Source organism: Brassica rapa, chromosome A05 (genome assembly GCF_000309985.2).
Source record: "Brassica rapa cultivar Chiifu-401-42 chromosome A05, CAAS_Brap_v3.01, whole genome shotgun sequence".
NCBI classification, from domain to species: Eukaryota; Viridiplantae; Streptophyta; class Magnoliopsida; order Brassicales; family Brassicaceae; genus Brassica; species Brassica rapa.
Window position 1 is genome coordinate 20,329,267 of NC_024799.2, and position 12,036 is coordinate 20,341,302.

At 33.0% G+C, this 12,036-nt stretch overlaps 1 protein-coding gene and 1 long non-coding RNA gene across 5 annotated transcripts; both read right to left on the reverse strand.

Annotated features, from left to right (window-relative positions):
* Window positions 1–43: 43 nt before the first annotated feature.
* LOC103869352 (seco-amyrin synthase) lies at window positions 44–9,472 on the reverse strand. 4 transcript variants are annotated; one of them, XM_018659176.2, is made up of 14 exons: window positions 8,636–9,472; window positions 8,379–8,564; window positions 7,794–7,883; window positions 3,265–3,456; window positions 3,104–3,188; window positions 2,858–3,024; window positions 2,403–2,594; window positions 2,147–2,260; window positions 1,512–1,757; window positions 1,329–1,427; window positions 1,188–1,244; window positions 1,055–1,101; window positions 462–951; window positions 44–312 (listed from the first exon to the last, which is right to left on the reverse strand). In XM_018659176.2, exons 1-14 carry the CDS (start codon window positions 8,846–8,848, stop codon window positions 199–201), a joined length of 2,292 nt encoding a protein of 763 aa, XP_018514692.1. In that variant the 5' UTR covers window positions 8,849–9,472; the 3' UTR covers window positions 44–198. The 4 variants fall into 4 exon arrangements, with proteins under 4 accessions (XP_018514692.1, XP_033148034.1, XP_009145674.1 ...); XM_033292143.1 differs by having other exon boundaries at window positions 8,405–8,564; window positions 8,636–9,467; XM_009147426.3 differs by having other exon boundaries at window positions 8,405–8,564; window positions 8,645–9,466.
* LOC117134192 lies at window positions 4,331–7,787 on the reverse strand. The gene is made up of 2 exons (XR_004458381.1): window positions 7,293–7,787; window positions 4,331–7,252 (listed from the first exon to the last, which is right to left on the reverse strand). It is a non-coding gene; the product is annotated as an uncharacterized LOC117134192 (long non-coding RNA).
* Window positions 9,473–12,036: the final 2,564 nt, after the last annotated feature.

Below are 12,036 nucleotides of genomic sequence, written 5' to 3' on the forward strand. Positions count from 1 at the left end.
AAATCTAAATTTATACGCATGATACTAAATTATGGGAAGAAAATAAAATGTTCGAACCCCATATACATAGATAGAACATAGAGATAGGAAGAATATGTTTTTACATAAATTAAGAATGTTTGACTTTAGGACCAAGATTTCAAAGAAAAAATGTTTACATAGAGAAGAAAAATTTATTTAGAAGGAATACTGAACTGCTCACTGGAGGGCACGTAGAGCCTGCGTGTAATATGTGAGTGCCCAAAGAGTGAAAATGTTCCTATACATAGGATAATGGAGCTTCAGATTTACACTTAACACCCCACTCATTTCCTGAAGAAAAAAAAAAGAAGAGAAAGACCAGAAATTTAAGGAATTAATAAGTCTCTCAAACGTAAATCATATTTATAATCATAAATTCAAAATCTATAGTGGTTATATAATATACGGAAAAAAAAACTCTCATGAATTTAATTAATCACCTCTTGTGGGTAATCTCCGTTATCCAACTGTGAATTGATCAAGACTTTGGCAGCACGATTAACCGGACGTGGATCTCTCTCCATCTGACCACCCAAAATTAAACTTATAAGCGCTTGGCCTGTATTCACAAGATTTGTCTTGTTTCTTCCACTAAGTGGAATGTATCTCCTTTTCGAACAAGAGAGATAACTCTCTCCCCAACCACCTTCCTCGTTTTGTGTCTCAAGAAGGAACCGAACCGCTCTACGGATAGCCTCACAGTCGTTGTAAGTCTTACCTGCAGCCACTAGACCTCTTACTGCAAAGAAGGTTCCATAAATGAAACACACGCCCCAGCTTCCATACCAAGAGCCATCCGACATTTGAAGATTCTCCAAGTATTTCACTCCATTCTTTATAAAGTCTTTCACTTGTTCTTTCTTGTATTCAGGAAACTGTTTCATGAACCGAGCAATTGCTACTAGTGCCGACCCAGTGCATTCAACAAACCTAAAGACGGTGTATGCCATAAGTAATATATTTACAAGAAAAAGTGTGATTCTACACATATATATATATATATATATATATAGATAATTAAGAAATATATTACTCATGCTCCACAACTGCGTCTTTCATAAACTCCACTGGACTAAACCACTGCATTTGATTAATTATGTTTAGGTATTTGTTACACACAATTATTCAATAATCTTGAAAATATAGAAAAATGATATGTAAGAGACCTCTAGCCAAGTTTTCCCAGGTGCTGGTTCCCACGCTGTTACACCTCCATTCTTGCTCTATTAATTTGAATAGAAGAAAAATGTTGATCAATAAAAATTATTTAAGCATATTAATTAATAAGCTAAGTTTATATATACAACCTGAAAATGGAGAATCAAATTGACAGCATCATAGAGCCTCTTTACATCCATTTTCTCACCTATGAACTCTTGCGGCATTGTTTCGAACATTAGGCAGCACTAGACATGGATATAAATAATTAGCTTCACTGTGTAACTGTAAGCTAGTTAAGGATCAATACATGATCAATTAAGAGAAGCCACCTCTAAACTTTCAGCAGTACAATCTGAATCAGGCAATCCTTGATCTTTGTCAGGAAAATTCCAACCACCTTTTGTAATGTGCCTAAACATTTTGAGATGGTCACCAGGTGGGTTTTCTGTTACCTGAGATTTCTTCAAAAAGTCGTATCCTTTGATCAGCGTTGATCGAATAATCTCATCATCGTCATCTGCAGCTAAAAGGACTTGTAGCGAGAAGGCTGTATCCCATATTTGACTACCACAAATCTGCTCAAGTAAAACATCAGGCTTAAATTGCTATGGATGAATCATCTAATTTTGATATGGCATACTACTGAGTTTTTTTTTTAATATGTAACGGCATTATTATTTGGGGTTTTCAAGTTTTGGCTCTCAAAAGCTGAACACAAATTATACATGATATTTTATTGAAAAGTCTTTTAAAATTATTATAATTCAAAATTTTTTTTTTTGAATTAATTTAAGGTTACGATAAATGTGACTGTGGCACGGCACATGTCACAAGTCACATGTTAATTTGAGCCCGCCACAGTCGCATATAACCACAGCCACGTTCAAATATATTTGAATTCAGTAAACGAATCATCTCATCTGTTTATATATGATGACATATTGCCATCCCAAAAAGAACTAACCTGGAATTTCAGACCGTCATCACCAATCCATACAAAATCGTGGAGTCGAGCAAGATGTTTCTTGAAGTAATCACCCTCTGGTTCTTCTACCCAACATGCAAGCATACAAAGCACCTATCAAATATGATAACGAAAGTGGTCACAGACTGGATATTTTATGTTTCTTCTCGATTAAATAAAAATCAGACATACGAATATACCCAAAATTAAATGAAAAAGGATAAATTCTGAAGAGGGATTATTTTAAGAGTGCAACCTTTGGCACACATCCAGTGGTAAGGTATCGGGTGGAGTCATCATGGTAGTGAATGAGTTTCATTGTTGTTTGAAGAGCTCTTTGCCTTATGATTTTGTTGAAAGGCCAACGGTTTAGGATGTTCTCAGAGAACATATGAACACTTTTCCAAAACAAATCTTGTAGATATGATTGTTGATTGTATTTATCTTCCTGCACTCATTTACACCAACATTATGATTTGTGATACATATCCATTTGTTGTAATCAATAAACATGTTTTTAAAAATTAACCGCCATTGTGTTGGATGTAGTTAATTGGCAAAAAAAAATTTATTTTAAATGAAGTATATGCGTTTGGTCCGTGAGATGTGCATTATTTTTCTTTTTACTATTCACGTCCTATATACTGGACTTATACACTAACATTTGCACCATGACATGTTAGTTCATGGTAGGTTTAAGAAAATACTAACCTTTGCGCATAGGTTTTGGGCTTGGCTCCAAACGATTTGGGCATAAGGGTGTAGATAAAGCTCTTCACGGAGCTGTAGAATGAGAGGTGTTGGTATAGCTACAAACTTTTTACCGTACAGGTATGACAACGCCATAAAACTCTCCCGAAAATAAATCCACACGGTACCTGCACATATAAATATCAAACAAACTGCGAGCCAATCTCATCATATGAAGAAAAAAACAAAGACGCCGCAAAATTCAACCTCCATTAATAGGAGAAAAAGAAGGGAGCATCCAGAACTCGGGTGGTATAGATTTGCAGCCAGACCAATCGTACACTCCAAGAACCTATTAAATTAGCAAGATTAAGGGCAAATCTCGATGATGATAATTATCTTTTGGTGATTTAGTTCAGTAAGTGTACCGAAAGCCAAACTTTTCCAAACAAGGGGGTATAAGTAGCACCACCGTGGTCGAGAATCCATTTACGAGCCATTGCACAAGTACTTCCTTGTTCTGGTTCTACTCGTAGAATCCGTAGGCAGATGTAGTTGAGGACCGTGCTTAGCATACAACTGTCGCTCTCTATGTCTATTCCCCACCCACCATCTACGTTCTACAAAATCCTACTATAGTCATGTATAGTATATATGTATATATTCAAGCATGTGTTGGGATATTCTAAGTTGAAGTGGATATGATTTGGGGTTTTTGTGAAAAGAACCCAACCTAAATCATTTCACCTAAAGTCTGTAACAAAATTAAAGGTGTAAGCATACTCCAACAAAACAAATAAATACCCAAGTCCTGTTGGGACGAACTGGTCTAGTGGCTAAAACTTTTTGATCATCACCTAATAGAGATCTAAAAAGTCATAGATTCAATTTCTGTTAGAGACATCTAATATCCAATATAATCTAAATTAACATGATATGAGTTTTGCAGTACGAAAATACAAACCCAAACCTCATAATTAGTAAAAAAACAAAATATTTTAATGAAAAATGAAAAACTTAAGAAAACCTTGTAAACATAAATTGAAAATAACGTGAATGCACTTGATTGGCAACTATGTTTTATATTTTTTGATCAAAATACCAATTTTTTTTTGATAGAACTACTGTAAAAACTTTATAAATTAATAATGTAGGATTTATAAAATTTTATTAATTTCAAAAAAATTCATTTTAAAAAAATTTCTCTATTTTTAGAATATTTTGTTTTATAAAAATAAAATATCTGTGCGTATATATATTAATTAAATATTAGAAATTTGATTTTTATATCATTTTTGATATACTATTTGGTGCATACAAAATATGATTTATATAATGTAAATGTAGTTTTACATATAATTTTACTAAATATTATCAAAATATATTGAAGTGTAAAGAAAAACAGAGATGAACGTCATTGTGTATATAAAATAAATAATACGATTTTTTGCTTGTATTTATATATAAATTATTAATTTATGATTTTAGTGAGACTATATATTTATACAAGATTTTCTAAAATAAATATGATCTTATTATTTTATCGATTTGCGTCATTTTAAACCGTCTCAAATTTGAAATCGAAGCAATTTATTAATTTAACGTATTTATTATTTTATTGTGTATTAATTAGAGTTTATATTGTATATTGTGTTTGGCGTAGCTTCCAAACTCTGTTCTGAAGATCCGGTTCTTGACACATTGTATAACGCTCCGACCCGTCTACGGCTAATGGGCCACCCACGTCCATTCTTTCGGCCTGTGGGCCCCATCCCGTCTGACGGTCGATCCATTAATTTTCTAAGGCTCGAAATCATTGTTTACTGACCCTGCAATCACCACATGACCTTTCCTCGTGATTTGGCCTCACTCGCACGCTATCGCGAATCACTTCCCGATAGGTCACCCATCCTTCCACTACTCCAGCTCAAGCACGCTTAACTCTGGAGTTCTTTCAGGATGTGTTTCGGAAAAGGTAAATCAACTTTGGTGACATAGGTAGCCAAATCAATTCTCTTATGCCTTTCCGTATATCACAACTCGGGATGTTACAATTCACCCCCTCTCATAGAACGCAACGTACTTGTTGCACCCCATGACAGGTCTCAAGACGCCTCTCAGGTCAGAACTGAGATGGCTAACCAGCTCTGATACCACTTATAACGCCCCGACCCGTCCACGGCTAATGGGCCACCCACGCCCACTCTCTCGGCCCGTGGGCCCCATCCCGTCTGACGGTCGGTCCGTTAATTTTCTAAGGCTCGAAATCATTGTTTACTGACCCTGCAATCACCACATGACCTTTCCCCGTGCTTTGGCCTCACTCGCACGCTATCGCGAATCACTTCCCGATAGGTCACCCATCCTTCCACTACTCCAGCTCAAGCACGCTTAACTCTGTAGTTCTTTTAGGATGTGTTCTGGAAAAGGTAAATCAACTTTGGTGACATAGGTAGCCAAATCAATTCTCTTATGCCTTTCTGTATATCACAACTCGGGATGTTACAAGACTTTTTTTGTGACAATCCATCCTCTTACTAGGAACCTAGGTTCACAGCGCTGCAGCGCACTGACCCCAATCCCTCCATTATGAGTCCTCTCTGACTCCATAATTAGGTTGTTGGTGAGACTCGAACCCAGGTCCTCACCCTTTAACAACACTCCTCCAGGATGAGTTGTCACCAATTGACCTGCAGATCAATTGGTGACAGCTTGTCCTGTGGGAATCCTGTTAAAGGGTGAGGTCCTGGATTCGAGGCTCACCAACAACCTAATTATGGAGTTAATGAGAACTCATAATAAAGGGATCGGGGTTGGTGCGCTGCAGTTCTGTAAGCCTGGGGCCCACGGGGCAGGTAGTTCCCACGGGGCGGGTTGTCACATATACAGTTCAATTGGTGACAACTTGTCCTGTGGGAATGCTGTTAAAGGGTGAGGTCCTGGGTTCGAAGCCTACCAACAACCTAATTATGGAGTTAGAGAAAACTCATAAGAAAGGAGTTGAGAACGGTGCGCTGCAGTGCTGTGAGCCTGGGGCCCACAGAACAGGTAGTTCCCACGGGACGGATTGTCACACATTGATGCGCAACATCTACAATATTTAGGTTTCAGAAATACATGCTACAATTTTCTTGTTCAAACATTGTTATTGGCATATCTTTAACTTTTAAATTCGCTAAATTTATGGTAAAATTGATAGGACATTCGAATTAGCAGAATCTAGATAATGCAATGAATCTTATTTAGTCTATAACTCAATGAATCTTATTAATTCTACAATACCTTAGATTTAATGTCTTAATTTAGAAAATTTCTAATATTTAACTAATATATCCGTGCGTATATATATTAATTAAGTATTTTGATTTTTATATCGTTTTTGTTATACTATTTGGTGCATACGAAAATATGATTTATATAATATAAATGTAGTTTTAGATATAATTTTACTAAATATTATCAAAATATATTGAAGTGTAAAGAAAAAATAGAAATGAACTTCATTGTGAATAAAAAATAAATATGCAATTTTTTTGTTTGTATTTATATATATAAATTATTAATTTATGATTTTAGTGGGACTATATATTTATACGAAATTTTCTAAAATAAATATTAACTTACTCCTTTCGTTTAATAAAAATAGACTTTATAACATTTTCACATATTAAAAAAACACATTAAATTACTATAATAAATGTATTGTTTTTTTCAATTTTTAATTTTTAATATCTTTTAACCAATAGTAATTCAGTAAAATTAATTTTTTTTTAAGTTTACAATTTTTTCATAGAAAACACAAAATATCTATCTTTGTGAAACAAATTTTTTTCTAAAACATTTATCTTTTTGAAACAAAAAGAGTATTATTTTACTGATTTGTGTCATATTTTAAACTGTATATTGTGTTTGGCTTCGCTTCAAAACTCTGTTATGAAAATCTGGTTCTTGACACATTGATGCACAAGCATCTACAATATTTATTTGAAATATGGGTTTCAGAAAAACATGCTACAATTTTCTTGTTCAAACATCGTTATTGACAATTCTTTAACTTTTAAATTCGCTAAATTTATGGTAAAATTGATAGGACATTTGAACTAGCAGAATCTAGATAATGCAATGAATCTTATTTAGTCTATAATACCTTAGAATTAATGTCTTACTGGATTCACCGATCTACCAAAACAAGCTACCGAAAAAAATGATCGAGAATCTTCTTCTCTGTTCTTAAAAAAAGTTCTTAATAAAATATCAGTATCAATAAACTGAATAAGAAATAAAATTACAAAAACCTTTTACAGATGAAAACTCCTACAACTAGATAAACACCAAACACTTCATACCAAAAAATAAAAGATAAACACCAAACACTTTTGTCAATCACACCAAACACCTAATGATAAATTTAAGAACCTCTATCTTTTTTTTTTTTTTTTTTTTGTAACAAAAGAACCTCTATCTAAATAACTAAAATAATTATACAAATAAATATAATGATCAAAATAGAAATAATTCATATTTATCTCAAATCTATGCTGCATCAACGTTTTCCTTGAGAGGAAGAAACGGTGACATGATCGACGTGTTATTGACAACGTTTTGATGATGAAATTGTTTGAAGGTTCCTATTACCCAGTTAGTATATCTAAAAAGTTTGAAAGTAACGTCAAACACGTTATATTTGCTTTTAAACAAATCTAAGCATTTCAAAACGTTTTTAGATTGGACTTTCTTGCATTTTTTGGGAGATGATTCTACAATAATATGTAAATGATATAGATCTTTACAATTAATAGTAATTAATTTTTTTTTTTTTTTGACAGCAAACATTTACAGACTCATGTTAATTAAACCAAAGTGGTAACTCCGTATCCATGTAATTAATTTTAAAATTGGAAATTCGTAGTCTTACAATATGTTTGATCGGTTAAATGTGTAGTGCACAGATGGATACCTGATGGATGTACATGTAACGCAGAAACTCTTTGCGATGCTCCACGGTGAAGATTTCTTCCAGGTGTCCAGTTATGTATAAGCATATGAACTATTGTTTTTTTTTCCCGTTCATTGAAAAACACCATCATCATTATAAATTAAACAGTCCAATATAGAAAATATGTTTCATATATAAACTATATACCAAGCCTCAATGTTAAACATTTGATACTAAATATTATTTTTTATTTTTAAAATTTCCTTATTACTAATATTGTTTAAAATTTTAGTAACATATATTTGATTATTTTACTTTTAGTCTTTTAACTCATTAAATAACAAAATTAAGTAAAAATATTATTTTAATTAAAGATAAAACATAAAATTTAAGAAAATTTTAATATACGTGAATTAAAAAGTTGAATAGAAAATTTTAATATACGTGAATTAAGAATTTAGATGATTTGCCAGTCCAATAAGTGTTTCCAAGTCCCCGGTGAAAATGGGGCTCTTGATCCCTTTTTGTTAAAAAAAAACATAATAGGTCTACAATCTGTGTAAACTTGAAACCTTATAAACTGTTGGAGAAAGAGCATGAGCTTACAAATGGGGAGTTCAAAAACATGATACCGGAGTTCTCAGCAGGCCAGTGCCCATCCTTAGCCTGTAACGCCCCAAGATATAGCATTCCTCTTCTCATCGCCGTCTTGGCATCTTCATACGTTATTTTATCTGCGTCCTCTACTCTCACTCGCGGGATCTTTTGCTCAAACTTCTTTTCACTCAAAAACTTGAGTCCAAATGAAGTCAAAGTATTAGTACTACTAGTAGTACATGTTTACAATAAAAAACGTCGATTACCTCACTCACCTGCATACGCCATAGGAGATCGCCACTGGTTTTGAAACGTGACCGGTTGAGCGAGAAATTCCGGCGAGCCTGTTCCATCCCAGCGAGTTCTTCGGGAGAGCCTGCTTCTGCATCAAACTCCCAAGTCTGTCTGCCCACGTAGTTGTTGGTGCTGAACAAGTGATGTTCATCTCTAGCCGCCGCTCCGATCCTCAGCCTCCACATATTATATGTTATCAGTATTCTCTTATGTGCTCACCAATTACGATTCAATAACTTCGTAACTAGATTTTTGAACACATGTGGCAAATGACTGATATAAACAATGGCGGAGCTAGCCTAGAACCAAGGTATATGACTCATGTGAAAAGAAAAGTTCCCTCTATTTTGTAAAACAAATATGAGGTAATTAGCTTACTGACCGTTATAAAACACATTTGTTATCAAACTGACCCATGTAAACGAATATTCTGCCTCCGCCATGATAATACATGTGTTGGAAAATGCATTAGGCATGAGTCAGACAATGGGATCTAACAAATTATCAATTAAACTGAAATAAATCACAAATAATTTTTTAATTTTTATTTTACAATAATAGATTTTACACTTGATTATTTATAGAATGTCAAAAGTTTTAGAAATTATTTGTTAACCAAATTATACAATATGTTTAATATTCGAAATATACTGATCTAAATCAACGTTAAAAGATGTACGCGTATAAACTAATACATGACTTAACATTTTTACCAAAGGAAAAAAAAATTAATACATTCGAGATCATAGCTAAAGCAAATTAAAAGAAGATATAAGTGAAATAGACAGCTTAAGTTAATGATATACAATGAATTTTACCCACTTTTAACCATGACATATGAGTATTTTAGAGTATATTCTAGGGTGTTTTTCAAAACCAACCCATATTTTCAAGTCAAATCCAAAACCAACCCTTTTTTTTTGTCCATACTATTCATCAATAAAATTTCCATACTATCCTTATGTTTTTGAATTATTCACAAAATTGCCATTTTTATTTATTTTTTTATTAATTTCGAAATTAACAAAAAATCAAATACACCCTAACCATTTCTTCTTATTTACAAAAATGCCATCATCATCAATTTTTCCAACCACCATGAACCACCATTTTTGAGCTCTAAAGCTCTAGAATTCAATTTTCAACCACTTTTTTTCTCATTATAACCCAAAAAACTTCATTTTCTCTCATCTCCTCTACATTTCCATCTAAAAAACTCTCATAACTATCATTTTCATAATCACAAACTTCATATTTTCGAGTTTCTTCATTAGTGAATCGTTAAAGATGCTTCTTTTTGCTCATATTTGGAGTTTGGACGGTTGAAAAGGTTGGAAACAAGCTTTACACATGAAAAATGTAACTATTTACATGGTTTTCGTTCTTTTTCAGATCTGTGTCGCGACGGTAGACTGTTTTGTATGTCTACGCCTCCGTGGAGACTTACGATGCAGTCTATTTGTCAACGCACGGGTTAGTTTTGCAATTGAGCAGACAAATTTTTTTTCTAACGCAGACTTCCCCAGTAGTCTCCGTCTTTACCTTTGACAACAAAAATAAAACTTTCGGTAGACTTACTAAGACGTCTACCTAAAAGAGGTTAGTTTTTCATTTGACCGAACTTTTGACTTTTCAAAATAGACTTCAACGGAAGTCTACAAAATGTAGACTGCCAACAAAGTCTATAAAAGGTCAGTTTTGCATTTGACCAAAACTTTGACTTCGTGGAATAGGTTAGTTTTGTGTTTGACCAAAAAGTTTAAAAAGCAATCAAAAATTTATTAAATTGTAGACTTCATATGCAGTCTTCTTATCTTAAAAAAAAAATGTAGACTGCGTATAAAGTCTACTTTTTTATTTTGGTCAAATGCAAAACCAACCCGTCGGATTTGAGAGTAGACTTCACAAGAAGTCTACACACCCGTAGACGTTCATTTTAATCTACTGATTTGAAGTCAAACTTGGTCAATTGCAAAACTAACCTCTTTCAAAAAAATTCAAACATGTAGACTGCATATGAAGTCTAGTTCTGAAAGTCAAATCTTGGATGAATTCTGGTCAATTGCAAAAAGTAACCTTTTTAAATTGTAGACTGAAATGAAAGTCTACATGTACAAAATTACAACTTTTATTCAACTATAGAAAGCAACCCGTAAAATGGTCAATTGCAAAAACCAACCCAAAGAGTAGACCTATTTGACAGTCTACGTCTGTAAACTGAAAAGAACGTCAACATCTTCAGAGACTAAATATTAAGTCTTCATAGAAAAATCTATAAAAATGTGAATTTGTGTATTATTCATTAAATTTTTTTCTAGTTTTTTTGTTTGACAGTGTGTGTTAGTTAATCCTAATGGGTTTGAGTGATTTTGAAAATAATTTTTTTTTTATAATTATGAAGGTATAATTCATTTGATTTGACAATGTTGTTAGCTAATAATTGTAGACGTATTTCTAAGTCTTCGTTTATAGTTTTGCTAGTAAGGCTGAGCTTGTTTCAAAGCTGAAGTCGGTGACTGTGGAATATAATTTTACATTTTCAGCATATAAGACAACAAAAACTCTGTATGTGGCTAAGTGTCGTGTTCAAGGATGTGGTTGGAAACTTAGAGCGAGTGTGAAGTATGGGCCAAAGACATTTTGGGTGACAAAATATTCGAAAAAGATGAAGAATCGGAAAGGTTGAAGAATGTTCCTTGTGCATGATGGCTGTACACATGGTAAACTTCTTGAAATGACACAAGAAGATTATGATCTGGACAACAAAATTGAGAAGATGGTGCTAACCTATTCCTTACCAAACATCATTTAAAACAAATGACTCCGAATAGGAATATACTCCTCTTATGCCTGTCACGAATAATCGACAAGTACGGAACTTGATCGAGTTATCTAAGACACACTTTGTACGCCTTTGTGTATCAAGCCTGCGCCAATACACTAAAAAATTTGGATTGACTATATGTTAAATAATAAGTGTAGACGTTTTTGTAAATCTACAAATGTAGACTGCAGTTGAAGTCTACGTCGTAAATTCTATTAAAAGTGTATTTGTGTATTATTCATCATATTTTTTCATGATTTAATTATTTTACAGTGTATGTTAGTAAAATTTTAATGGTCTTGGATGAATTTCACAATTTAATGTGTTATAATTATACACTTGATACTTATTGCAAATTGTTTTGATTAGTATTATTCTTGAAAATTTTTGGGAAAATTTTGTATAGATTTTCTTCTTCTCACATGTGTGTTAGTTATTATTTTAGCTTATGGTGGTTTTACTTGTTTGGTTGGTTAGATCTTGTGAAAAAATTGATATCTAACAAAAAATTAATAATATCATACAAGTGAAAACAACTAAAAATGAATA

Coding starts and splice junctions, on each gene's coding strand:
- LOC103869352 (XM_018659176.2), bottom strand. CDS start 8,848: ATGTGGAGGCTGAGGATCGGAGCGGCGGCTAGAGATGAACATCACTTG. Junction 3,189..3,264: donor TTGGAAAAGTTTGGCTTTCG/GTACACTTACTG, acceptor CTAATTTAATAG/GTTCTTGGAGTGTACGATTG. Junction 3,025..3,103: donor TTTTTCTCCTATTAATGGAG/GTTGAATTTTGC, acceptor TTATATGTGCAG/GTACCGTGTGGATTTATTTT.